Source organism: Hoplias malabaricus, chromosome 2, assembly GCF_029633855.1.
Source record: "Hoplias malabaricus isolate fHopMal1 chromosome 2, fHopMal1.hap1, whole genome shotgun sequence".
NCBI lineage: Eukaryota > Metazoa > Chordata > Actinopteri > Characiformes > Erythrinidae > Hoplias > Hoplias malabaricus.
The window spans coordinates 79,956,796-79,983,875 of record NC_089801.1 but is presented as its reverse complement, the minus strand read 5'-3'; the positions used below and the strand labels follow the sequence as shown (position 1 = coordinate 79,983,875).

Genomic DNA, 27,080 nt, shown 5'->3' with positions numbered 1-27,080 from the left:
ACAGTCATAAATTCATCCCTTAGACTGGGTCACATACCCAAAGCATTTAAACTAGCAGTTATTAAACCCCTGATCAAAAAACAGAATCTTGATCCTAGTGTACTATCCAATTACAGACCTATCTCTAACCTTCCCTTCATAATCTTAGAAAAAGTTGTGGCCCAACAACTAATGCTTGCATAAGAATAACATATATGAAAACTTTCAATCTGGTTTTAGGTCCACACCATAGCACCGACATGGCTTTAGTTAAGATAACAAATGACCTTCTTTTCGCCTCTGATCGAGGCTGCGTATTCATGCTAGTTCTACTCAACCTCAGTGCAGCTTTTGATACAATTGATCATACTATTCTGCTAGAAAGACTAAAAAACATGGTTGGAGTAACAGGAGCGGCCCTCTCATGCTTTAAGTTTTACCTCGCACATCGCTACCAGTTTGTAAAAGTAAATAATGTTTCTTCTATTCATACAAAAATGAGAATTCCCCAAGGCTCCATTTTAGGACATTTATTATTCATATTATACATGCTGCCACTGGGCAGAGTTATTAGCAGGCATGGCATTACCTTCCACAGTTACACAGATGACACACAGTTATACATATCAGCCAAACCAGAAGATAAACCAACACTAAAGAAAATGGAGGACTGTGTTAAAGAAGTGAAGCATTGGATGTCATGCAATTTCCTTCTGCTAAACAGTGACAAAACCGAGGTTCTCCTTCTAAGTCCAAAACCTGCTATAAATATGGTATCAGACTTAATACATAATTTTGACTTCCCTAGTCTCCCTAGCTCATCAGCTAATAATTTGGGTGTTATAATTGATTCAGATCTATCATTTGATCAGCATATACAAAAACAGCTTTCCTACATCTTCGGAACATCGCTAAGTTAAGAAATTCCTTATCAGGAATCAGAGGAGGATGGATCCCCTTTGTGAGTCTTGGTTCCTCCCAAGTTTTCTTCATCCAGCCTCGAGGGAGCTTTTCCTTGCCACTGTCACCTTCGGCTTACTCACATTTGGGCTTTGATTTAAATGTTCTGTTCTGATACTATGTGAAGCTGCTTTGTGACAACGTCAGTAGTAAAAGGCAGATGCTTAAGCCTTAGTACATTAGATTTGTTTTGCTTATTTTGAGAATTTGCAAATATTGTTTTCAAACATACTATTTTAATTAAAAACAGGACAAGGGGCAAATATCTTTACATATATTTATGAATAAACTGTTCAATAAACTGACGTTCTTTACCATAATAGTGTGTGTACATTATGTTATCATTAAGCATACAGGCCTATTAAAATACTGGGGGTGTAAAAAAAAAAAAAAAACCAAGCAGACAATTAAATAGTTAATTTTAAAATAAAGTAATTAAATCGCAATTACTTGTATGACAAATAATCGTCACTTAAAATTTCATGATCGTGACAAATCATTTGTTGCTCATACATCCCCACGGATTTCTTTAGTGTTGATATCAGTAACAATAGGTTCTCTCTGAAGGTCCACTAAATTGGATATGACAAGTGAATCTGTAGTGCCCGCAACATTGGTGGGCTCTAAGAACTGCAAGTTGTACCCGTTTCTGTATTTCCCCATAGCTTTGCTGCACGTCCTAGGACTTTTGCTGTGTGTAAAATCCCACTGGTTCTATCTCTGTATTTCAGAACATGTCCTGTTTTTAGCCGGACTTCAGTTCTCTGCTTTGTACTACCATGTGTCTCTATGTTGTCATTTGTGTGCTGTGCTGCTTCATTCTGTACTATTTGCTCCAGTGTGTCCAATTTGCATCACACTCTGCTGCATCTCTATTACAGTTTCTGATTTGTCTATGTTATTGTCAGTATTGTCTGTCATCTCCTGTCTGTGCACAATGTTTGTGTCCTTTTCTGCATATGACATGTTGATCCTTGCATTCCATATTTGCTTTCCTTAGTCTGAGGTGATGTACCCTACTACATTTCTAACAAACACCACTGCAACATCTTGACCAATGACAACTCCTGGTCCTTTCCACTCTGGAAAATCCACTCATTTGTAGTACACTTTATCATCCATTTCATACTTCTCATCTGTTTGACATAGTTGTTTCCGCAGTGCTCTCCTTATTCTTTCTGAACATTCCATTTCTGTAAAAGCTTTTGGTGATGCATGTAAAGCAGAAATGTGTTTTGCCACCCATTCACTTTTTGTAGTGCCCTCTAAAGCTGGGGTCTTGTCTGTTAGTACAGAAGGCAGGTTAGGATTCTGGACAAACACTAACTAGTAAGGACTGTAGCCATGGACATTTTGTAACGTGTCCTTTGCCATAAGAGCCCAGTCTAATGCTGTGTCCTAGTCACAATTGTTATTTGACTTCACTTTCATTATGATCTCAGTAAGTGTTTGGTTGTGCCTTTCATTACCCCATGGACTGTACACAGCTGTTGTCTTTATTTCTATGTTGAAGTTTTCTGCCATATCTCTCCTCATCATTGTTGAATTCTCCTCCATTGTCACTAAACAGTTTCTGAGGTGGACCATGCACACTTATCCAGACATGGGTAAAGTGTTTCACTATTTCAGAGGATTTCTTTGTGATCAGGATGCTGCCCGCACTAAATCATGTGAACTGGTCAATAATGTGAAGATACCACACACCTGGTACAAGTTCATGCAGATCTACTGCCATAGTTTCATTGAACTGAGATGCCAGAGGTAGTCCAACTGCAGGCTTGGGTTTAGTCTTACTATATCTCTGACACATTTCACATTTGCTATTTTCTGCAAAACCATGCTACATTCTGCATCTTTATTGCCTGAGCTAGTCAGAAGCCTCTGCACTCCGTCAGCAGAAGCATGACCAAACTGTCTATGAAGCTTCACCAAGACTTTGTGTTTTGCTGCTGAGATTCAGTATTTCTTCATCACACTTGCTTTCTAGTTCATTATTTTGTTCCTTTGAAGTGATATTTTCAGCCGTTATCAATACATGGTCATCACTCTGAATATTTTTCTCTCCACTGTCCATAATGTTCACACAGTAATGGCCAGAGCTTGTAAAGTCAAGCTTTTCAGGTTGATTGTAAATCATTGCATTGTTATTTTCCATATCCAGCACTTTGGCTTCCTTTTTTCGTGGACGTTTTACTCAAAGATCGTGCAATCTTTACTGTGACAACTTCAGTTTCTATATGACACTTTGTCCAATTCTTGCAGGAATTTTTAACCTTCTGGTGGAGTACACCACTTTTCTATCCCCAAATCTAAAGGGTCTGTGACTGAGTGTTTCTGTCTTCCTCAGATTCCTTTTCTCATTTTGGCTTAGTTCAGTGGTGTAGCCATCTAGCCATTCCTGTCCACAAACGGTTCTTGTGCATGCTGTCTATTATTGCAGAACCAAAGCATTCCGTCATAAAAATTTCTGCTTCTGTGGGTATCTCTTTTGTATACAGAGCGATGTTGCACTCCTCTTACATCATTACTTTTGTAATCTTCAGTCTGTTTGACTTGTTCACCTCTGTGTGGACTGTCCTTAGCCCAATGGAATGTTCTTTGACAAATGGCACATTTTGATCTGCGACCATACCTATCCAGGGGATTAGTGCCAGGCAGTGGTGTCTTCTGCTGATCATTTTGGGATCATGGTTTACTCCTCTTTCACCTTTGTTCTGTTACATATGCAGATTCGTGTTACATATGCAGAAGATTTTCCTCCAAATATCCTTGAGTGCTGATTTCATTGATGCATAAGTCAAATCTTCACATGTTGTCAAAACTAACTCAGTTTTTCACATCCAAGCACGCTGTGTCTAGCAGCTTCAATGCTATTACTGCATCGGGAAGCTCCATTTCGTATTTATGCATCCGTGAGTATCGCTGTTCTAAATCAATTAAATTGTTTGTCATGTAGACACTGCGGTCTCTCATAATCCGGTTAAAGCTTAAATAAGCTTCGTATATTCTGTCATTTTCTTCTTTGATAAATAACTCATTAAGTTTCACAAGTAAAGTGCCCATGCCCTTTTCAAATCTTCTAGCGATATTTCCATCACAGTTTCTCTTGCTCTTCCCAACAGCGCCACAGCCACGACAAGCACTTGTTTACTTTTTTCAAGTTTCGTAACTCTGGTGCAAATAGCGACTTCATTCTTCCAACTTTCATATGGTTTTCCTTCTTCAAATGACAGTGGGACTCTAATTGCTAATCATCCTCTGCTACCAATGTTAACACGAGAAAAAATAAAATTTTAAAATTGGAAAAAACTTCCTTTTATTCCTTTCCTTTTCTCTCTCCACAATAAAAATCTTTTTTTGGGACTGCAGATCAAGTATGCATACAGAATTAATTAATTATACAACTAAACACATATGAACATTATCACCCTTTTCTTTGACAGAGTAAGAGAGTGTGGTTTGATGAGAACATTCAGTAAATTGCCCTACAGAATGTGATATAAATAATACAAGAACATAACGAACATGTGCTGTGTGTAAAATATAAAGTGAATCATGAAGCTGAAGCAGCAGAGCCACACCATCAGACCTCCACAATCTGATATTTCAAACACTTTCAAACATTTCTGTCAGAAATTAAAAGATAAGCTTAAAGCTTGTCTTACCTGAGTATCTCCACTTTACTGTTTGAACTCTTCAGTCGGTCAGAGATCAGCTTCTCTTCTGATTCCTGCAGCTCAGTGCGACTGAGGTCCAGCTCTTTCAGGGAGGAGTTTGGTGATTTCAGAGCAGAGAAGTGAATTTCACAGGAATTCATGGTGAGTTTATACACATTCAGTCTGCAAAGCAAAGTAAATACAGCACAGTTCAAACAGAATGTGGATTTCAGACTCAGAATCAGTTTAATGAGATTAATGAGTAAAATAATACTTTCCATTATTTACATTATTCAGAGGGGCATTAATAACAGACTCAGTCTGAACATTTTTTCTGAATATTGTTCTGAATATTTTCAGCACTGTTTGTATTCTCTTTTCCACATGAACTTTCACCCCCAAAATTAAACTCTCTTTAAACTCCCTCTCACTTCAGGAGGCAGAAACGGGGGAAGAGAGAGTTACAGTCAGATGAAGACAGTGTTGAGGACTAGTCTCAATGGAAAATAACTACAACTCGGTTGAAAACTCATTGAAATAGCCAATGAATGTATGACTAAATTAATTAATTCATCCTCTAACCAATTCATCCCAAGCCAGCTCACAGTGGGGACTGAAGCCTAACTGGAATCATTGGGTGAAAGGCAAGAACACACCTTGGACCCAGTATCACACACTCACCCAGTCACTCACACACACACAAACCTGTGGACACAGTCAGAGTCACAGTCAGACTGTGTCACACAGTCAATCCACCAACGTGTGTTTTGGACTGTGAGAGGAACCCGGAACACCCCACACAGACACAGAGAGATCACGCCCCTCACAGACACAGAGAGATCACGCCCCACACAGACACAGAGAGATCACGCCCCACACAGACACAGAGAGATCACGCCCCACACAGACACAGAGAGATACGCCCCACACAGACACAAAGAGATCACGCCCACACTCACGCCTGGGCTCTAATAAACAAAGCCAGTGCAGCACATTGTTACTGTGGTAAATGGTATCACTGGTTTCTCAATGGCTTTAGACCAACTGTCACATGATTATTATTGTTTTAAAAACAGCTTGTGAACATCTCCTTACCACTCCTCACTTGTTCAGGAGACTGCAGTTTATAACTAGTTCAGTACATTTATGTAAATGTTATTAAAGTACCATTGTCCACAGTTACAACACTTAACAGATTCTATGTCCTATAAATACGACTGATATTATGTTGTTGTGATATCTGTAAATGGATAAATGGCCTGTTATGGGAATTCATTAATGAATGGAGTGTTCATCACACCTCACATCGACCAATCACACGTCCTGTCAGGTTTGGGGACAGGAGCTACTCCTGAGTGTGGACACTGTCAAAGACATTAACAAAGCTTCACTGAAATAATCACTAGTTTCTGAACCTGGACACAACAAGGAACCGAAAACTCTCACTTCACCAAAGAGGAGGAGGAGTAAGAATGGGTGGTGGATTAGTGAGGGGGTAACAGAGGAACAGAGGAGGAGGAGGAGTAAGAATGGGTGGTGCAGTAGTGAGAGGGTAACCGGAAGACAGAGAGCAGCACCAATACATAGAAATGTTCCAAATGAAATACAGGACTGAGGATAGATGAGGCAAGTTATTACCCAAAGCAACTGAGAGAAAGTGTGACATTGTTTTCCTGTTTCCTTGTCTCTGTGTGTTTCTAGAGTGTGGGACAGAGACCACTGTCCTTTCGCTGTTCTGAAACTGGGAGGTCGAATCCCCAGTGGGTCACCAACAAAAAGGGAGGGGACATGAGATGATTCTCTGAATGTGTCAAATGGGTTTTTAAATAAATTTAACATTTAAATCTATAGCTTTTTTGCAAATTTTTCCAAAATAAAGACATTTTTAACAGTATTAGATGCTCTAAGGGCTCCAGTAGGAGCTGTAGCCGAGATGTTACTGTGCTGTCCCCTTTTTGTCTCGTCACACTAATACTGGAAGTACAAACTGGATTCCAAAAAAGTTGGGACACTGAACAAATTGTGAATAAAAACTGAATGCAATGATGTGGAGATGGCAAATGTCAATATGTTATTCGTAATAGAACATAGATGACAGATCAAAAGTTTAATTTGAGTAAGTGTAACATTTTAAAGGAAAAATGTGTTTCAAAATTTCATGGCATCAACAAATCCCAAAAATGGGACAAGGCCATTTTTTACCCCTGTGTGGCATCTGCCCTTCTTCTTACAACACTCAATAGATGTCTGGGGACAGAGGAGACCAGTTTCTCAAGTTTAGAAATAGGAACGCTCTCCCATTCATGTCTAATACAGGCCTCTAACTGTTCAATCGTCTTGGGCCTTCTTTGTCGCACCTTCCTCTTTATGATGCGCCAAGTGTTCTCTATAGGTGAAAGATCTGGACTGCAGGCTGCCATTTCAGTACCCGGAACCCTCTCCTACGTAGCCATGATGTTGTGATTGCTGCAGAATGTGGTCTGGCATTATCTTGTTGAGAAATGCAGGGTCTTCCCTGAAAGAGATGACGTCTAGATGAGAGCATATGTTGTTCTAGAACCTGAACATAGTTCTCTGCATTAATGGTGCCTTTCCAGACATGCAAGCTGCCCATGCCACAAGCACTCATGCAGCCCCATACCATCAGTGATGCAGGCTTCTGAATGGAGCGTGGATAACAACTTGGGTTATCCTTGTCCTCTCTGGTCCGGATGACATGGAGTCCCAGTGTTCCATAAAGAACTCCAAATCGTGACTCATCTGACCACAGAACTGTCTTCCATTTTGCTACACTCCATTTTAAAAGCCCCGTCCCAGTGCAAACGTCTGAGCTTGTGGAGCTTGCGTAGAAATGACTTACTCTTTGCACTGTAGAGGTTCAGCTGGCAACGGCGGATGGCACGGTGGATTGTGTTCACTGACAATGCTTTCTGGAAGTATTCCTGAGCCCATCCTGTTATTTCCTTGACAGTGGCATTCCTGTTTGAGGTGCAGTGATGTTTAAGAGTCCAGAGATCATGAGCATCCAGTAGAGTTTTACGGCCTTGACCCTTACGCACAGCAATTGTTCCAGATTTTCTGAATCTTTTGATGATGTTATGCACGGTTGATGATGATAACTTAAAAGTCTTTGCTATTTCATGCTGGGTAACACCATTCTGGTATTGCTGCACTATCTTTCTGCACAACAATGGTGGAATTGGTGATCCTCTTAACATCTTGGCTTCAGAGAGACACTGAAACTCTGAGAAGCTCTTTTTATACCCAATCATGTTGTCAATTGACTGAATTAGTGTTAATTGGTCTTCCAGATGTTCGTTATATGCTCAATTTCCTTTTTCCAGTTTGTCCCAACTTTTTTGGGATTTGTTGACACTGTGAAATTTTGAATCAACATTTTTCTTTTAAAATGTTACATTTACTCAGATTAAACTTTTGAGCTGTCATCTATGTTCTATTATGAATAAAATATCGACATTTGCCATCTCCACATCATTGCATTCAGTTTTTATTCACAATTTGTTTAGTGTCCCAACTTTTTTGGAATCCGGTTTGTATGTCACATTGATTCCTGTGCCGGTACACACTGCAGAACATCGGCTAAATTAGAAAATGCACTTTTTTATGACTACAGGAAAATAAAGTGTTAAATATTAGATATTTTGGACCATAGATGATTTTCGTGGTAATTGGTTACGCCATGTACAATAAAAATCACAACACTTTAACACACAAACACATCCTATATTTAATTAAGGTAAAACCTGCTGTTCTGCTGTGTGTACCGGCACAGTAGATGCTGTTCTGCTGGGTGTACCGGCACAGTAACCGCTGTTTACTGGGTGTACCGGCACAGTAACCGCTGTTTACTGGGTGTACCGGCACAGTAACCGCTGTTTACTGGGTGTACCGGCACAGGATACGCTGTTCTACTGTGTGTACCGGCACAATAGCCGCTGTTCTGCTGGGTGTACCGGCACAGTGGCCGCTGTGATATACTTCCAGTATTATTGTGACGGGACACATGGGGACAGGACAGTAACATCTCGGCTACAGCTGACTCTCAAGGGCGGCACAGTGGCACAGCAGGTAGTGTTGCATTCCCACAGCTTCAGGCACTTGGAGGATGTGGGTTCGAGTCCTGCTACGGGTGACTGTGAGGAGTGTGGTGTGTTCTTACTCAAAAGTGTCCGTAGGCGTGAGTGTGTGTGTTGCCCTGTAAAGGACTGGCACCTCCTCCAGGGTGTGTTCCTGCTTTGCGCCCAATGATTCCAGGTAGGCTCTGGACCCACCATGACCCTGAACTGGATAAGCGCTTACAGACAATGAAGGATTAGATGCTGTTTTCACAACCTGTGCTTTGCTGTGATGTTCTGGATAATGACTGTTATTTAAAACAAGTCAAAATAAAGAAGCATCCTGAAAGGAGACCTGAATCACGAGCAAGTATTTTGTGTGTGTATGTTTGTGTGTGTGTGTGTGTGTGTGTACTCCGCTCTTTCCATTTCTATTTCAACACAGATTGGCTGCTCTGACGTGTCTATGGCTCATGTAAGGTCTGAACGTCTGACAGATACCATTTATTTACTTATATATTGAATTGTGCTTGTTATAAATAAAGTTTAAAAAGTGTTGCATTGTAGCCTCTGATTTTTCTCCTCTGTCATGGTTAATGCTTGAGGGAGTTTAGTTGATATGAGATATTCTTTTATCTGAGCCAAAACAATATAAACAGAGCTCTTTAGAAAGAAAAACATTTAAAACACCTTAATAAAACTAAAGTTTGACATCAGAAAGGAATATCACAGAACATTAAAAATGCTATATCTACATAAACATTATTAATATATACACTCAGCTGTTAATGTAAAACCTTCTAATTCATAAACAGTTTAGTAGCCATTCCCTGCCCCATGAATATAAATCATTCTGAATATCAAACACTTTTAGTTAATTTCTGTCCAAATCAAAGACACGTCTTTATTAAAAGGTCTCTTTATAAACAAAGCATAGTTTACTGTTTCTTCAAAGCTGAATCGTTCAGGAATGAAATCACAGAAATCTCACCTGATTATCTCCAGTGTACAGTGTGAACTCCATCCGTCAGAGACCAGCTTCACTCCTGAATCCTGCAGGTCAGTCTGACTGAGGTCCGGCTCTTTCAGGGGTGAGTTTGGTGAGTTCAGAGCAGAGCAGAGACTTTCATAGGAATTCAGGGTGAATTTACAGTCTGTGAGTCTGCAAGGTAAAGTAAATACAGGAGAAAGTGAAGGTAAAATAGAGAATGTGAAATTCACTCGTGAATCAGGAATTATGAGATTTTCATACATCAGTATTTCTCCAATATTAATTATTCAGGGGTGTGTACATTATGAGCTCAATCTGAACATTTGTTCTGAATATTTTAGTGCTATTTACGTTCTATTTCCACATTCACTCCAAACTAAACTCTTCACTCTTCTTTCAGAAACAGAGCGAGAGTAAACTACAGTCGGCTGGAGCAGGAGAATACACACATAAGAGCAGGGGAGTGAGTGACTGGTCTTAGTCTCACTTTAGCCCAGGGTCTAGTCTCTAGTTCTTCCTTGAACTGATCGTCTTCTGTCGTGTCTTATGTAGTCGTAGTAGTCCCTCTGTTCACAACAGCATTAATATCATTACTTTACTAACTCTGTTAACGTCTTCAGTGGGTTGTAGCACATTTCCATTTTCCTTTCACAGATAAACTATGGTGTTGTGCTCTATCACAGCTTTTTAGAGAACTGCAAATGGAGCACTGACCGTGTTAGGCCTGTGAAGAAATGTGTCAAAAACTGGATACGCAGTTACAGATAATGAATGAATGAATGAATAATCAAGGAAAACCTTGTCTCCCTTTTTCCTTTTCTCAATGCATTTAAGGGATGTAGAACACGTCACATGTTTATCACCATCATAGATTTTCTGAAATGCAGCAAGTATTATTTTTATTATTATTCATTCATTCATTGTCTTTAACCCTTATCCAGTTCAGGGTGGCAGTTGTTCTGGAACCTACCCGGAATCACTGGGTGCAAGGCAGGAACACACCCTGGAGGGGGCACCAGTCCATCACAGGGAGACACACACTCACACACTCGCATCTACAGTCACCAATCCACCTACTAACGTGTGTTTTTGGACCGTGGACACAGGGAGAACACACCACACTCCTCACAGACAGTCACTAGGAGCGGGACTTGGACCCACAACCTCCAGGTCCCTGGAGCTGTGTGACTGCGACACCAACCTGCTGCGCTACAATGCTGTAAATTGTTATTATTATCATCACTAGTAAAATGCTGTTACTGTGATTTCTGCTCTGCAGGAATGGTTCTTTGTCTCTGCGTGAGAATAATGTTTTATTTTGGGAATAGATGTCAGTTTACAAATCGAATATAGTACAAACACAAACAGTAAAATCACTGAATGCTTTTTGAGGGCAAACTACAGCCAATCAGAGCAGGAGAATACACTCATTATCCACATGGACCAAAATCTCACCTGAGAGTCTCCAGTTTACAGTTTGAACTCTTCAGTGCCTCAGAGATCAGCTTCACTCCCGAATCCTGCAGCTCAGTCTTACAGAATTCCAGCTCTTTCAGGGGTGAGTTTGGTGATTTCAGAACAGAGCAGAGAGTTTCACAGGAATTCATGGTCGGCTTACAGCCAGACAATCTGCAACACAATGTAAACCCAGTGCATAATACAGTAAAAAACGTGAAGGTGAGGAACTGTCTGTTAGTTTGGTTTGTTAGAGCAAATGTGAACGCTTATTTTGACACTGGTGCTCACCAAACAAACAGCAACTCTTTTTTTATTCTGTGCAGTGGAGGAATTTCAGGTGCTGTTTTTGACTCCTTTATCCATTTGACCACGTCTTGTTGTGTTTCCAGTTGAAAAAAATACCACCAGGTACACAGCCCCGAGAAGTGCATTAAGCTCAGTGTGGGGCATTGTTCAGACGACAAAACTAATGTCATACATGCGTCGCTTGCATACGTCTTACATCATCGCTTTTTCTTAAATACATATTTGGTTCAGGACCAAACCAGGACTAAAATATAGTATGAATTTACATATTTGGCCCAACCCAAGGAAACTGAACTACAAGTCTGAACACTCTTTGGAATTCAGCCTCACAGGAATAAAAAAATCAGATTTGCTGCTTTTATAAACTTGGGGGATTTGTGTGAGATACAGTGAGAGTGAGAGAAAACAAGAGAAAGACATCAGTCTTATCCATGTTCATCAAACTCCACCTGTTCTGTTATTTCTCATTCACTTTATTTATCACATCCTAATTATACACACAGTGAGGAACTTCTACTGACCGTAAAACTCAACAACACTAAAAAATATAAAAAAAAAAAAACATAGAAACAACACTCACACTGCCTTTCTGCAGTTGCTCACAGCTGGGATCAGACTCCAAAAACCCTGCTTAGTGGTTTTGTACTTCCTCAAGTCCAGTTCATCCAGCACCTCGTCTGAGTTCACGAGCATGTAGGCTAACGCTAAACACTCATCAGCAGACAGCCTCTTATTTGACTGATTCTTGGATTTGAGATACTCCTGGATTTTACTGGATAAAGAGGAGTGATTCATTTCAGTGAGACAGAGGAACAGGTTGATAGATCTGTCAGAAGGAAGATCCTCTGTTTGTATTATGCGTTTGATGTACTGAACTGTTTTCTTGATGCTCTCAGAGCTGCTCACTGTGTGTGTCAGTAGGTCCTGCAGGAGTTGTTGATTGGACTCCAGAGACATGCCCAACAGAAAACGGAGAAACAGATCCAGGTGTCCAGTCTTACTCTCTAAAGCTGTACGCACAGCTCCCTTCAGCAGCTCGTCCAATGAAACCCTCTGAAACCACTTCCTGGTTTTCAGGTTCAGAAACTTCAGTTTCTTCTTCTTGTTGTTCACACAGCAGTGAAACACATAGAAAGCAGCCAGGAACTCCTGAAAGCTCAGATGCACAAAGCAGTAAACCTTCCTCTGGTAAAGCACAGACTCCTCCCTAAAGATCTCAGTGCAAATCCCAGAGTACACTGAGGCCTCAGTGACATCAATCCCACACTCTCTCAGGTCGTCTTCATAGAACATCACATTGCCCTTCATCAGCTGTTTGAAAGCCAGTTTAGACAGTTTCAGAAACATGTTCCTGTTGGACCTCAGGAGTTCCTGTAGAGTTCCTCTCTCATCTTCCTCCTCATACTTCTTCTTCCTCATGATTGTCTGAGTGCACAGGAATTGTGAGTACATTGCTGTCAGAGTTTTAGGGATTTCTGTGGTCCCTTGTTTCATGATTCGCTGAAGCACAGTTGCGGAGATCCAGCAGAAGACTGGAATGTGGCACATGATGTGGAGACTCCTCGTCGTCTTAATGTGGGAGATGACACTGTCGGCTTGGTGTTGGTCACTAATCCTCTTCCTGAAGTACTCCTCCTTCTGTGGATCATTGAATCCCTGAATTTCTGTCACACGGCTGATGTACTGAGAGGGGATCTGATTGGCTGCTGCTGGTCTGGAGGTTATCCAGATGTGAGCAGAGGGAAGCAGGTCTCCTTTGATGAGGTTTGTCATCAACACGTCCACTGAAGACATCTTGGTCACGTCTGACACTTTCTCACACTCTGAGAACTTCAGTGGAATTCTGCTTTCATCGAGGCCATCAAATATGAACACAGTTTTACACACGTCATATTCCTTTGTGTCCAGACCTCGGAGCTCAGGATGGAGGGCGCACAGAAGTCCATGAAGACTGTACTGTTTGTCTTTAATCAGGTTCAGCTCTCGGAATGGAAGCACAAACATGAACTCTATATCCTGATTGGCTTTTCCTTCAGCCCAATCCAGAATGAACTTCTGCACAGATACAGTTTTTCCAATGCCAGCAATGCCTTTAGTCAGAACGCTTCTGAGGTTTTTGGCTTTTCTGTCTCTTTCATTTTCATCAAGCACAAAAATGTCATTGCAGCTAATTGGAATGTCATCTTGAGGCTTCCTAGGTTTTTCCATTTGTAAAATTTCATGTTCCTCATTCACTCCTTCCCTCTCTCCCTCGATGATGTAGAGCTGAGTGTAAACCCTGTTCAGGAGGATTTTATTCTCTTGTGTTTTGAATCCCTCAAATAAGCTCTCGTACTTGTTCTTCAGGCTGATTTTGTTTCTCTCTGAGACACTGAGCAGGACGTCATCCACTGGTTTGTATTCATCCAGCTCCATGGACTCGTCCGTGTGTGGAAACTGAACAGAGCCTGTTTTAAACCTCCTTCTGCAGCAGGGACAGGTCAAGTCTCCTGAGTGGACAGACTGGTCCCTAAGGCTCCTGATGCACTGTCTACAAAAAGTGTGTCCACAGGTGATAGAGACAGGATCTGTCTGAATCTGCTCACACACTCCACACCTGGAACCATCCTGGAGTAGCACATCCCTCCTAGAGAACACAGTAATGCATCAGTATCACAGACATAAACTGTATCTCATTTATATTCAATACACACAGTCATTTATTTTCTTGTCAATGTTAGTTATGTCTCCACTCAGATCAGTTTAGCTAATTATCCTGGGATCATGCTGTCTGTAATTAAATAAATGTCTAAGTTAATGAAAGAAAGTGCCTTTCAGAACAAGATGCAGTCTTTAAACTGTTAAACATTTACCATTCACTCTGTCACATTTAAAACATATTTATTCAGGAATGTTCTTGGAAGCACTTTTTTATGCCATAGCATGATATGCACCTCCCCACAAATGTAATTATGTGTCATGTCAATGCAGACCGCAATGACTGCGATTGGTCAATAACTGGACAGATATTTTTAATGTTGAACCGAAGAAACATGACCTACCCACTAAATAGTGCACTTTAAAGATTTAAAAAAGTAATTCTACTAGACCCCACTACATTGTGTAATACATAGTAAAATGTGATCTGGAGACACACGAAAGAATTGAATGTAAGCCTCAGAAACATCATCAGCTAATGAACAAATTCAGATACTTTAAGGTGCACACTTTATTGACAGATACTAAACACAGTTTGTGTAAAATCCAAAAGCACTAGTCAATAAGAGTGAATGTGTTCACACAGTGAGACATGAACAGATGGTCATCATGCCCAATACCAAGCACTGAACTGCATTCTCTGGACTGATAGAACACCATTCAACACCTCAGGAGTGAGTCAGAGTGGTGTCTGTGATTCAGAACTGATCATTCATCATCAGTACCTCACATTACTAATGGATTTGTTCTTGAGCGCAGTCAAAGTCACATGGCAGTGTTGTTCCAAAGTCAAAAGCAAAGTCTTCCTCAAAAGAATAGAAGCAGATACTGCAGCAAAGTGGGAACTACTCCCTGTCAATACCATTTATTTCAGAGGAAAGAGTCTACAACCTCCTGGTCATATATTAGATCCCTGTATAATGTGGAATATTGTAAAGATGTTAAAGTAAAAGGACGCTTCCTGAGGAACTTCCTGCTGTAAATCACCTCCATGTTGCATGATGCTGTGTCAGTGTCTCACCTCTGGTCTGTACCAATTCTTTCATTACTCAAAGTAGGAGGGTGATGCATGGAATTGTTGCTCTTCAGAGACACACAGCTGGGCTCTGGAGCTTCTGCCCTCAATGTCTGCTCTCTGAAATGTGAAGTAGAGACAAAACAATGAAGCTAAAGTACTTGTCAGAAATTTTATCTAAAAATGGCAAAATGTTCATTAAGCGCCATCCCCAAATTATTGTTAAATCTGTAAATATCACAGTTCATAATTAACTCATACAATAACTGAACACCTGACTTGTCAGATAATGGGGATTTGTAAGTTATGGAACAGTGTAAACCGTGAGATAATGACCTATACCTTCAGAACAAGGAGGAATAAGGTAGGAATATCCACTTTATTTTGAAACAAAGAAAGTAAGAAAGGGCTCTTCATTATTTTTCTATGTGAGATTTCCTCTTCTCTGCATTAGTTGTGGGCCAGAGTTACAAAACAGTAGGATAGTTCTCCAAACACCATACAGACCATAATACTGAGTCTTAACCACATCCTCAGCTTTTTCATTGAGAGGGAGGAGAACACAAAGTGACTGGACGTAACAAACAAAACCAGTTTTAAAAGAAAAGTGGAAATATGGAAAGGAAAATCTTTCACTAAATTCTCTTAAATGCGCCGTGTCCCTCAGAGCAGTGAAAATAAGGTGGATACAGTAAAATGTATGACACTGAACCATTACTGAATCTATACAAGTGTAATGTGTAATATTACAGCGATGATGCATACGCCCGAGTGTCTCACCTCAGGTCAGAAGTAGTCATTTCACTGCTGTGAAAAGAAGAATCAATCATAGAGTTGTAGCTCCTCATAGACAGAGTTCTGGGCTCTGGAGAACAGCCTTTGGATCCCTTCCATCTGGAAAAGTAAAGAAGAGACACATGAACAGATCTCACAGCTGATAATATAAAAGGAAAGGAAAGGAAATGTGTCGTATTCTGTTATAACACAGGGGCAGCTATGGCCTAATGGTTTGTGTGTGTGTGTGTGTTTGTGTTAGGATTTATTTTCAGTGTGTATTTAATGTGATTACAGAACATTATGGGACTGTATTTGTTTTGTACTCAGCACAGTATTGGATTATAATCAGTTTAAATGTGTAAACCCTTAAGTAACACCCTTGAAAATGGCCCACTATTGAAATGAATATTTATAGCAGCTCCTCTCCATTAATGGACAATGGTAGAAATGGTGCTAATAACTTACAAACAGTCGTAATATTCAGCAAACCTCCCATGAGCACTCAGTCACAGTGGGTGAATATGACAGTGTAGTCAGTGCATGTAGCTACAAGTGAGGTGAACTTAGTGAAGTGGAAACTCACTGTAATGTAGTGATGGTTTAATGAATTCTGAGACAGTGGTGCACCCTTTTCAGGTAAATGTGGCTCAACTTAAACTAAGAATATAAACAGACGTTCAGAGAAGTGCACTGTACTTCATCTAGTTTCTCTGCATGGTTTTAAATGACTCTTTAAGGAAGTGTGTCCTTGTTGTGAAGAGTGTTTATTATGTTTTACTCTGTGTTCAGATGAACACACTGCCCCCTAAATTAGTTTGTAAATATAATTTAATTATAGGTGTGTCCTATTTAGTGAATGTAATGAAGATATCAGGACATGTCGCTTCAATAAAGGATCTTTAAATTATCGTGTTCCTGTCATTTTTATTCTAAATTTTATTAAAGGAAATCCTCCAGTTTGCTCCAAATAAAAACCCTCGAGAGGAAATAAACAAATAAACGCAGTGACTTCCACAAACGCAGATTCAACACTTTACAAATACATTTTAAACTCGAGACAGTGACTTTACAAATATATTCAATGTAAATTTAAACAAATGTATTTATTTTCACATAAAATGATGATATATCTATGAAAACCAAACACGTGTTTATGAATGTAACTGTATTTGTACAAACTGCAGACCGTGAGACACAGAGTGTGATGTGTTCATTTGTGAACAGTGAAACATATCTGTGACTTGTGTTTAATTTGTGGATTAACATTTACGCATTTGTAAAGTATTTTGAGACTAATCTCTCTCCATAAAACTACCAGCAAAATCATTAAAGGAGGGAGAGGAGGTAAAGCGCTGCGGGCTCACACTGCCCCCCTGTGGCCCTCGTTGGAAATACCGCTCTTATTTTAAAACACTCATTCTTACACAGATGCAGTTTTCGGCTCATTTTAGAGCGATTCCGCTTTAACACAGATATTTTAAGTTCTACAAAAAGTAGGATGATCATTAAAGGCTTAAACTGATGTAGACACTTGGGCCAAGGCATTTATTAACCTTCAGACTATTGATTAAGAAAAAAAAAGCGCCTGTTATTTTAGGGTTAAACAGTGTGTTACTGGGTGCTGAGGAGAACAGACCAGACATTTTCTGATTCACTAGGGTCTTAAAAAACAACTTACAAAAAATGAATTAAAAACAGTCGAGGATTATGGAGTTATACAGCATTTTTTTTCTGAAAGTAGACCGTCTGTACCTCAAAGTAACCAAACTATAGTAATAGTTCGTCTGTCATCAAACATAAAGGTTTTATTTGGTTGTTCTGTGATAAAACAAGTCAATTTAAGTTTATTCTAAAATATGTTCCCAGGCGCTGCCTCTCTCTCCCAGACCCAGAGAGAGTGAGTGATCTCGGCACATCGACTCTCTTTGTCTTTATCTGGATTCTGATTGGATGGCTTGACCGCCAAGTGGGAAGGACATACAGGCCGGAGACCAGTAAATAGGCGGACACCGGTGAGGGGGAGGTTATGATTAGGGGGAAATCTGACAATGCCCTCTGAACGGCAACAGACCAGTGCACCACAGACAGTCATTTTATTTTATATTCATTGGATTGGCATCACTGTAGAGTTTTTATCTGTTGTTTTTATCCTTGTATTTACCTTGATTAACTGAGTCAGCAGCGTAGCTGATGTGCTAAAAACAACGCTTGACTGCCGCCTACTGATACATTTTGTGTCAACAGAACGTTGGTATATCAATCATATTGACAACAGCAGTGTCTCTTTACTCGGGTATGTCACTTAAAATTGGGGTACCATGGTGATAGCATATGGGTTTACACGCATGAACGTGTGGATTTATTGATATGGTGACGTACTGACACTGTTGGATATGTTTGTGATTGTGTATTTTAATATACTGAATGATGTTTTGTTATTTCTTTTATAGAGTGGGGCTGCAGCCAGAAGTGCTGCAGGCCACTGTTTTTTTCTCTCCCCTGTGTATTGTTTTTTTACATATGTGGACATTGTTTTAACTGAGCCACTTGTTACTATTTTACACATTAAAAGGTTTTATTAATACTGTTTTGGGGTTTAGGCTTTAATGCTGCTAGCTGTAACGTTTTGTGATAGCATATCACCGTTTTTATGTAGTTGCACCCAGGAAGGTGCTTCTTGTTGTTTTTAGTTTTCTTTCTTTGTTTTGTGGTCAAGGGGTGGGTCACCCCAGGTGCTCTGGTTGTGCTCTTTTTGGAGGTGGTTTACTGTGGTGCTGTCATCTTGCTTTTAGTGACCGTGGTATGATATTGGTTTTGTGTGGTGGTGTTATTGACTGCATGACTAGTGTGCAATTCAAAGGGCTCTGTGGCTTGGGCACTTCCTTGGCCACATCTTATTGGTCTGTGATATGTTACTTGTTGTCTATATGTATATCAGCTTAAACCCCATACAGCCTTTTAAGAGTACCTACAGTATTAAGTGTTTTTCCTCTTAGTGTATTAATTTTATTTAACTGAAATAAAATTTGTATTGAGACTTGGCATCCTGAGTGATACACGTGTGTTATTGTCTGGCCCTCACACTCATTCGGTTGAGTGGCCTAGCAAGGGGTCCCCTTTCCCATAATATAGGGGTGGCGTAGTCGATGTATTGATACCGTGGTCGTGCACAGTGTTAGCCTTGGGCGTCTGGGGCGTGGTACACCACCCACCATAACGTAACATCACCGCCCAGAACAGAGCTGACCCTGGCACAAATGTACATGCCCAGTAAACATTTAGCCGTTGATTCAACGTTGAAATAACGTAATGACTGCCGTCTAATCAACGTTCTATTAAGGTTGAAAATGAAAGTTGAAAAGACGTCCAAACACAGACATTGAAAAGACGACTATTAGACATATTTTGGACGTTCATTGACGTTATTAATTGGTCCCGAAATAAATTAATTGTATAAAACGCATTTTGGACATCCACTGACGTTATCGATTGGTCACCACTTAACTAACTTATTAAGATGGATTTTGGAGGTCCATTGACGTTTAAAATATGTCCTTGACGGACAGACTACTTTTAGACCTATTTTGAACGTCCAGGGACGTTCCTTGTTTACTGGGTGGTGTAAATTAGTGCTAGCAACAACGGTAAATGGTACTGCAACTACTGTAGAAATTACTTTATTACTAATAGTCAGTACTGTAAATGCTATCTAGATAGGTAGTTATCAACATACAGGGCTAGCTGATTGTGTAATTCTTAGATCTAAATCCCTTTCTAAAGGAAGCTTAATACTGCAATAAAGTTAGCTTGCGGTAAGCTATTCAGAACTCTGTAGACTATAACTCTGTAATGTAGTAACGTACACCTGCATATATTAGTGTGTATTTGATTTAACTATGCTTCACAATTTAGGTACAACAAAAGAGTAATTCAGGTTTTTTGGTCTTTTTCTGATAAACTCAATAGAGCTTTCCAGGGTTAAAACCTATTTGTTCAGTGTTTTTTTTTGTGTGTGTGTGTGTGTGTGTAAAACTCAGGAGGGTTGCTCAGGTGGGTTGATTTAAACCTGCCTTCCTCTCTCTACATGAACAGTTTTTGGACTGCAGTATTAAGCTTCCTTTAGAAAGTTATTTACTGGTCTCCGGCCTGTATGTCCTTCCCACTTGACGGTCAAGTCATCCAATCAGAAATTACCTTTGTCATTTGACGTTTCTGATTGGCTGAAACTGAGGCACATTGTAATGGCTGTAAGTGTGGAGCGAGAGCGTAGGACAGGAGAGCAAGATGTGTAGGTTGTAGTGTGCATTCAAGAAACCTTGCTCGCTCAAAAATAACGCATAGGTGTCCAGCAGCGCACCCCTCCTCCGGGGAATAGGACCCCGCTCACAGCCGGCAACCGCTCATTGGTCCACAGCTGCACTGAATCTAAGAAGGAACGCCCTCAACTTTGAATTCACGAAGACTTTACGTCAAAACTGACCATTGCCTGGGCGCTAGGAGCTCCAGAACAGTGCGTTACCGTTACTCAGGAAATAAAGGCACGTTTACTGTGGCGTGGTGAGTAAGGGATTGTCTTTTGGAGCTTTTCACCGGTGCGGCGCCTCTCTCCTGAGACTGTGTTTTTTTAAAGACAGAATCTGAAGAGATTTTACAGTCTGTTATGGTTTAAATGTCCGAGTTTAAATGTCGTCCTGCTCCAGGTGTAAACAGTCAGTACCGAGCAGGGGGCTGAAAGTCAGTGTGTGTGTAGTGGTGTTACTACTGAGACATATGAGGTGGTGTTGAGGGCTTTTTGATCAAATAATTTGACGCTATGAACTAATTAATGTTGATTAACAATAGAGGGCGTTTCTGTACAAAGGGTTTAATGGAAACTTTTACATCTGAACATAAAATTGTGCACTAATGTGACAAATGTTGTCTTCGAAAAAAAAAAACCTAAATAAAATAAAGAGAAACGATTCCAAAAAACCACTAACCCTCCCAGCACTGTCCCCACTCCATTCAGTGACACACACCCCTCCCCTCCCCCAACACACACTCCTTAAATGACCGTGGTCTGGAAGAAGAGCCAGAATTAAAGGATGACGTCACAGATTCAGTTCAGTGGAAAAGTTTGGACGCCCCCCAGTCACCTACAAGTTTATTGTTTCTCTAAATTCATTTATTTATTCTTAACTGAAAAAACTAATAATAGCTCAGAAATTCAGCAGTAAATCCACAGATTGTTTTTTAAAACAAAATGTTGGGGAAATAAAACAAAACTACAATTTTAATTCAGAAATAAAAAGAAACTGCATTAAAAAGTGCAGAAGTGAATGTGTTCATCTCCTTCACCTCAGAGACTCAACCATGTACTCAGGTGTACCCAAACTTGTGATGAACTGCACTGAAGCTGCTGATAGAAAGGAGGCGTGTCACGGCTGTTGGTGAAAGTTTTAATTGTTTTCATTTTAATTTGTTTGGTGAAAGTTTTAATATTCATGTATTTATTTTTCCTTATCACCAGAAACACAAGAAAAAACTGTCAGCTGCTGAATTTTCTTACAGGTCAAGCAAAATCTGCCATTTATTTTAGCAGAAAGAAGATGGTGGACTCTGGGGATTATTGTGATGTTTTCCAGGTTTTTAAAAGGTTGGTCCAACCACGTATTAAAGTGGAGTTTCTGTTTTATAAACAGATGTATAATGTTGATGGGTTAGAGGAGGTATGGGGCTGTGCTGGGGCTCTCTGCTCCACAGAAAGTGGGATTCTAACACTTTGAGCTTTTAAAGTATACATTGTCCATGTCTGAATGACTGTTAATAAAGGCTTATTCAAATTTCAATTTCCACTTGGAAGATCAGAGCACAATCTGGTTCACCTTATGCCTGTGTACAAACCCCTTGTACATAGGGAACTAGCCAGATCATTTCAGTATAGACTAAAGAAATGGTGGTGTATTTCCACAGGAGCAGACATAACTCCCCCCCCCCCCATGCAGTACCTGAGTTTTCACCTCAACATTAGTCTGGACTGGTAAGATAACACTAGAGCACTTTACAAGAAAATCACAGAGCACACTACACTTGCTCAGAATCATTTTTTAAACACAGCTGTAGCATCAGCCATCTTTTATGGAGTGGTCTGATGGGGCAGCAGCATATCAGCTGCAGATAGGAGACGACAGAACACATTTATTAAGAAGGCCAGCTCTCTCCTGGTTAGTTATATAGACCTAGTGTTGGGGCAAAGTAGGATGTTACCCTTCTGCACAATTCTATATGTCACTGTTCTGTGTGTAGTTTCACAATTGTTCCACAATTCTTGGAATTCCTGTATGTCAAAGTAAACCAGAGGTAATAAGCCTCAACCACAAACGAGGGCAGAATCTATACCAGGTGCAGACTCAGAATCTAGACCAGGCGCAAACTCAATTTCATCCGTGTTTCTTCATCAAGTTATAAAACAGACGTTATACTGACACCTAGTGGACCGGATGTTTGAGGTTCTGTACCAAAATCTCATTTAAAATGGGCCTCTATGGGAAACTTGCTCTATGGGAAATAATCTGGTCCATTTGGAGTTTACAAAGCTATTTGTTTCTTCACGATATGTGAGTTTCACTATATAAGAAATGTTAAACCAATCATAAATAACTTCCAGCTTATTTAAATTATTAACAGATGATAACTCACTTTGTGTGACAGGTTCCACTGCTGACGTCTGTTGTGTTTTGAGGCTCCATCATGAAGTTATCACAGACACAACTGGAGGCTGGACATGCTGCTTTCTGCTCCGTTGGAAGAGGCTTTGATTTGAAGTAAGACTAGGATCCTGAAATATCTGAAATAAACATAAAGAAAATACATTTAACCCTCAACAAGTTAAAACTCATTGCTTCAACAAAATCTTCTCCTTAGATTTCATTAGATTCGTTAGATAACATTACTAATCAACACATGCTCACACCGTCTCGTGTGTGAGGAAAGACTGAGAGAACGTTTAAAGGCTTTTGCAGGTGTGTTGAGTTAATTCGCTGATTAGAGCGTGCCACCAGGTGTCTTCAGTATTGAAACTTTTCACAATATTCTAATTTTCTGAGACACTGAATTTGGGGTTTTATTAGTTGTCAGTTATAATCATCAAATTAAAAGAAATAAACACTTGAAATATATCAGTCTGTGTGTAATGAGTGAGTATAATATACATGTTTCACTTTTTGAGTTGAATCACTGAAATAAATCAACTTTTTCATGATATTCTAATTTTATGACCAGCGCCTGTACAGAGGTTTAATAATATAGAGGTTTCCAGTCTTTTTTGTGGTACTGTGATATGAGTTTTGTTTCTAAAAGGTAGGTTAACAGTGCACTGTTTTAGTAATAGTAAATGAGATTTGAATATAAAACACTAGTTAATAGTTGTTGCTTACTGTAAAATAAGTAATAAAAATGTGTTATAACTTCATCATTTAATAAAGATGATTCTGAGAAATCACGTTTACTATTTTATTCTTGAACTCCACCAAGCATTCCGACAATACAACCAGCTCTCACATGTGCACTCTGATCTCTCTGGCTGTTCTTCTCCTGAATTTCCTTTCTCAATATGTGGCTCCACAGTACGTCCTACTGGAGCAAAGTGGTATTGCACTCACTAGGAGACTTGGAGAATTAGGATACCACAAAATGCATTCAGATTGTAGGGTTTTATAATAATTTAAAATATTATACACCCTTCTAAATAAGTTTGTACTTGATAAAAAAAAACAGGCAGTGTATTTGAATTGTCTTAATTTGGTAACTGACTATAAAGCTAATATTCAGCGGTGGGTGTTCTGAGGTAATGACAAGCCCTTTTGTGATCACAGCAGTAAGTTACAGCTTAATATTTGAATTCACAGATGAACTTATTCAGCTCGTCTCAGGTCCCCAGTCCTTAGAGCACGTCTACCTCTCTGTCTCAGGGCTCAAATCTTCACTAAAACCAACAGGACTGCAAGTATGACGGACATCTTGATACTGAATACAAAAGTGGAGATTATTGAATAAATGGAGCTTGATCCAAAACATTGCCAAACTATCTCGTGTCTCAGTCTATATAGTGATCAGTGAACAAGTGGATCATTTCAAACACAGCCCAAGTTTTTTTATTTTTTATTTGGTCCAGGCCGCTGTGTGGATAATAACCACCCCCCTTTACTGCGGTTAAGCCAGCCGACGTTTGAGAAAACACGGTTAAACTAGCCGCACGTCAAATTTTAGTGCGCGTATACTAGTGACAAACCGGTAATACTCAATGAGCGTGAAGACCTGAGCTTATACCCTTCATTTTAAAGCAAAAGTAACGGCATTTAAGCGGTTTATATATTGGTCATTTCTAGTAAGCAGTCCATACAATCAACAGATATCAGTTCAGGGTTTTCTACACTATCTATCTATGAAATATGAGATGGTTTTACTATATAGTTTTTATGTAAATGACATTCAAAATCCCTATAATTGTCCATTGTTTTTTAACATGAGTCAAGTTCACTGCTTTATAATATGGTCATTTCTAATAAGTAGTCCACACAACCAATAGATATCAGTTCGGTGTGTACCACACTATGTACCTATTAAACATGAAGTGATTTTACTGTATACTTTTTGAGTAAATGATATTCAAACTCCCCATAGCTGTCCATTGTTTTTTAACCTGAGTCAAGTTCACTGCTTTATAAAATGATCATTTCTAATAAGTAGTCCACACAACCAACATATATCAGTTCTGTGTCTGCCATACTATGTACCTATAAAATATGAAGTGATTTTACTGTATAGTTTTTGAGCAGATGACATTCAAAATACCCATAATTTTCCATTGTTTTTAATGATGACTCAAGTGTACTGCTTTATAATATGGTAATTTCTAATAAGTAGTCCATACAACCAACAGATATCAGTTTAGTGTGTACCACACTATGTACCTATCAAATATGAAGTGATTTTACTGTATAGCTTTTATGTAAATGACATTCAAATTTCCAATAATTGTCCATTGTTTTTGAACATGATTCAAGTTCAATGCTTTATAATATGGTCATTTCTAATAAGTAGTCCATAAATCCAACAGATATCAGTTCAGGATTTACTATACTATGTATCTATGAAATATGAAGTTGATTTTACTGTATAGTTTTTTATGTAAATGACATTCAAATTCCCCATAATTGTCCTTTGTTTTTTAACATGAGTCAAGTTCACTGCTTTATAATATGGTCATTTCTAATAAGTAGTCCACACAACCAACAGATATTAGTTCTGTGTTTGCCACACTATGTACCTATAAAATATGAAGTGATTTCACTGTATACGTTTTGAGTAAATGACATTCAAAATCACAATAATTCTCCATTGTTTTTAATGATGACTCAAGTTTGATGGTATATAAAATGGTAATTTTGAATAAGTAGTCCACACAACCAACAGATATTAGTTCTGTGTTTGCCACACTATGTACCTATAAAATATGAAGTGATTTCACTGTATACTTTTTGAGTAAATGACATTCAAAATCACAATAATTCTCCATTGTTTTTAATGATGACTCAAGTTTGATGGTATATAAAATGGTAATTTTGAATAAGTAGTCCACACACCCAACATATATCAGTTCTGTGTTTGCCATACTATGTACCTATAAAATGTGAAGTGATTTTACTGTATAGTTTTTGAGTAAATGACATTCAAAATCCCAATAATTTTCCAATTATTGGAAATTTGAATGTCATTTACCTAAAAACTATACAGTAAAATCACTTCATATTTCATAGATACATAGTATAGTAAATCCTGAACTGATATCTGTTGGTTGTATGGACTACTTCTTAGAAATGACCATATTATAAAGCAGTGAACTTGACTCATGTTCAAAAATATTGGACAATTATTGTGATTTTGAATGTCATTTACTCAAAAAGTATACAGTACAATCACTTCATATTTTATAGGTACATAGGGTGGTACACACTGAACTGATATCTGTTGTTTGTGTGGACTACTTATTAGAAATGACCATATTATAAAGCAGTGAACTTGACTCATGTTCAAAAATATTGGACAATTATTGTGATTTTGAATGTCATTTACTCAAAAACTATACTGTAAAATCACTTTATATTTCATAGACACATAGTATAGTAAACACAGAACTGATATCTGTTGGTTGTGTGGACTACTTATTCAAAATTACCGTATTATAAAGCAGTGAACTTGACTCATGTTAAAAAACAATGGACAATTACAGGGATTTTGAATGTCATTTACATAAAAACTATATAGTAAAACCATCTCATATTTCATAGATAGATAGTGTAGTAAACCCTGAACTGATATCTGTTGATTGTATGGACTGCTTACTAGAAATGACCAATATATAAACCGCTTAAATGCCGTTACTTTTACTTTAAAATGAAGGGTATAAGCTCAGGTCTTCACACTCATTGAGTATTACCGGTTTGTCACTAGTATACGCGCACTAAAATTTGACGTGCGGCTAGTTTAACCGTGTTTTCTCAAACGTCGGCTGGCTTAACCGCAGCACCCCCTTCTATGTAAAGACATAGAACTATATAAATCATGATAAATAACGATTATAAAGTACATTAAACTATTATACAGTTACACACTCGGCTGTGGTCTTTGCCATTAAAATGCCATTTTGTGACTGGTCAAATAGTAAACGCGACTAAAGCTGAAAGAAGACCGAGAACAACAGCTACAAACACACGGGATTCTCTCTTTAACCCGCTGGATAATCCTCAAACACTCCGTTTTTAATGTTGTAAAGGCTTACCGTCTCAAACACCGTCTCCTCTCACTCTGACCTCGTCTCCTTTCAGTTTCAGGATGTGGGCGTTGTTCCGAAGACTGACCTCCCAACGTCGCGCAGCGGTATGAACACTACAGATAACACTCACAATTTATTTATGTTTATAAGAAAGTGTTAAACTTAATTTGCTGCACATCGCAATACTTGTAATGGTTTTAAATATATTTGGACTCATATATATCCGTATTATTAACGCGTTTTAAAAATAAGACACACCACTCAACCATGACTAGGGCACAAACGCTAAGAGCATCTCCTCATTGTTGGACATTGTGAGGGGTGCTCACCGACCTGGGTGACTGTAATCTGA

At 39.1% G+C, this 27,080-nt stretch overlaps 1 protein-coding gene across 1 annotated transcript in view; it reads right to left on the bottom strand.

Moving 5' to 3' along the window:
- Positions 1-23,192, bottom strand: part of LOC136687332 (NACHT, LRR and PYD domains-containing protein 3-like) — a 72,315-nt gene extending 49,123 nt beyond the window's left edge. Inside the window, exons 1-4 of the mRNA XM_066661713.1 lie at positions 22,594-23,192; positions 15,919-16,032; positions 15,145-15,258; positions 12,007-14,052 (exon numbers count right to left, since the gene is read on the bottom strand). Coding sequence (XP_066517810.1) covers positions 12,007-14,052; positions 15,145-15,258; positions 15,919-16,032; positions 22,594-22,646 — 2,327 coding nt within the window. The 5' untranslated portion in view covers positions 22,647-23,192. The remainder of the gene's footprint in view (positions 1-12,006; positions 14,053-15,144; positions 15,259-15,918; positions 16,033-22,593) is intronic.
- Between the last annotated feature and the right edge of the window lie 3,888 nt (positions 23,193-27,080).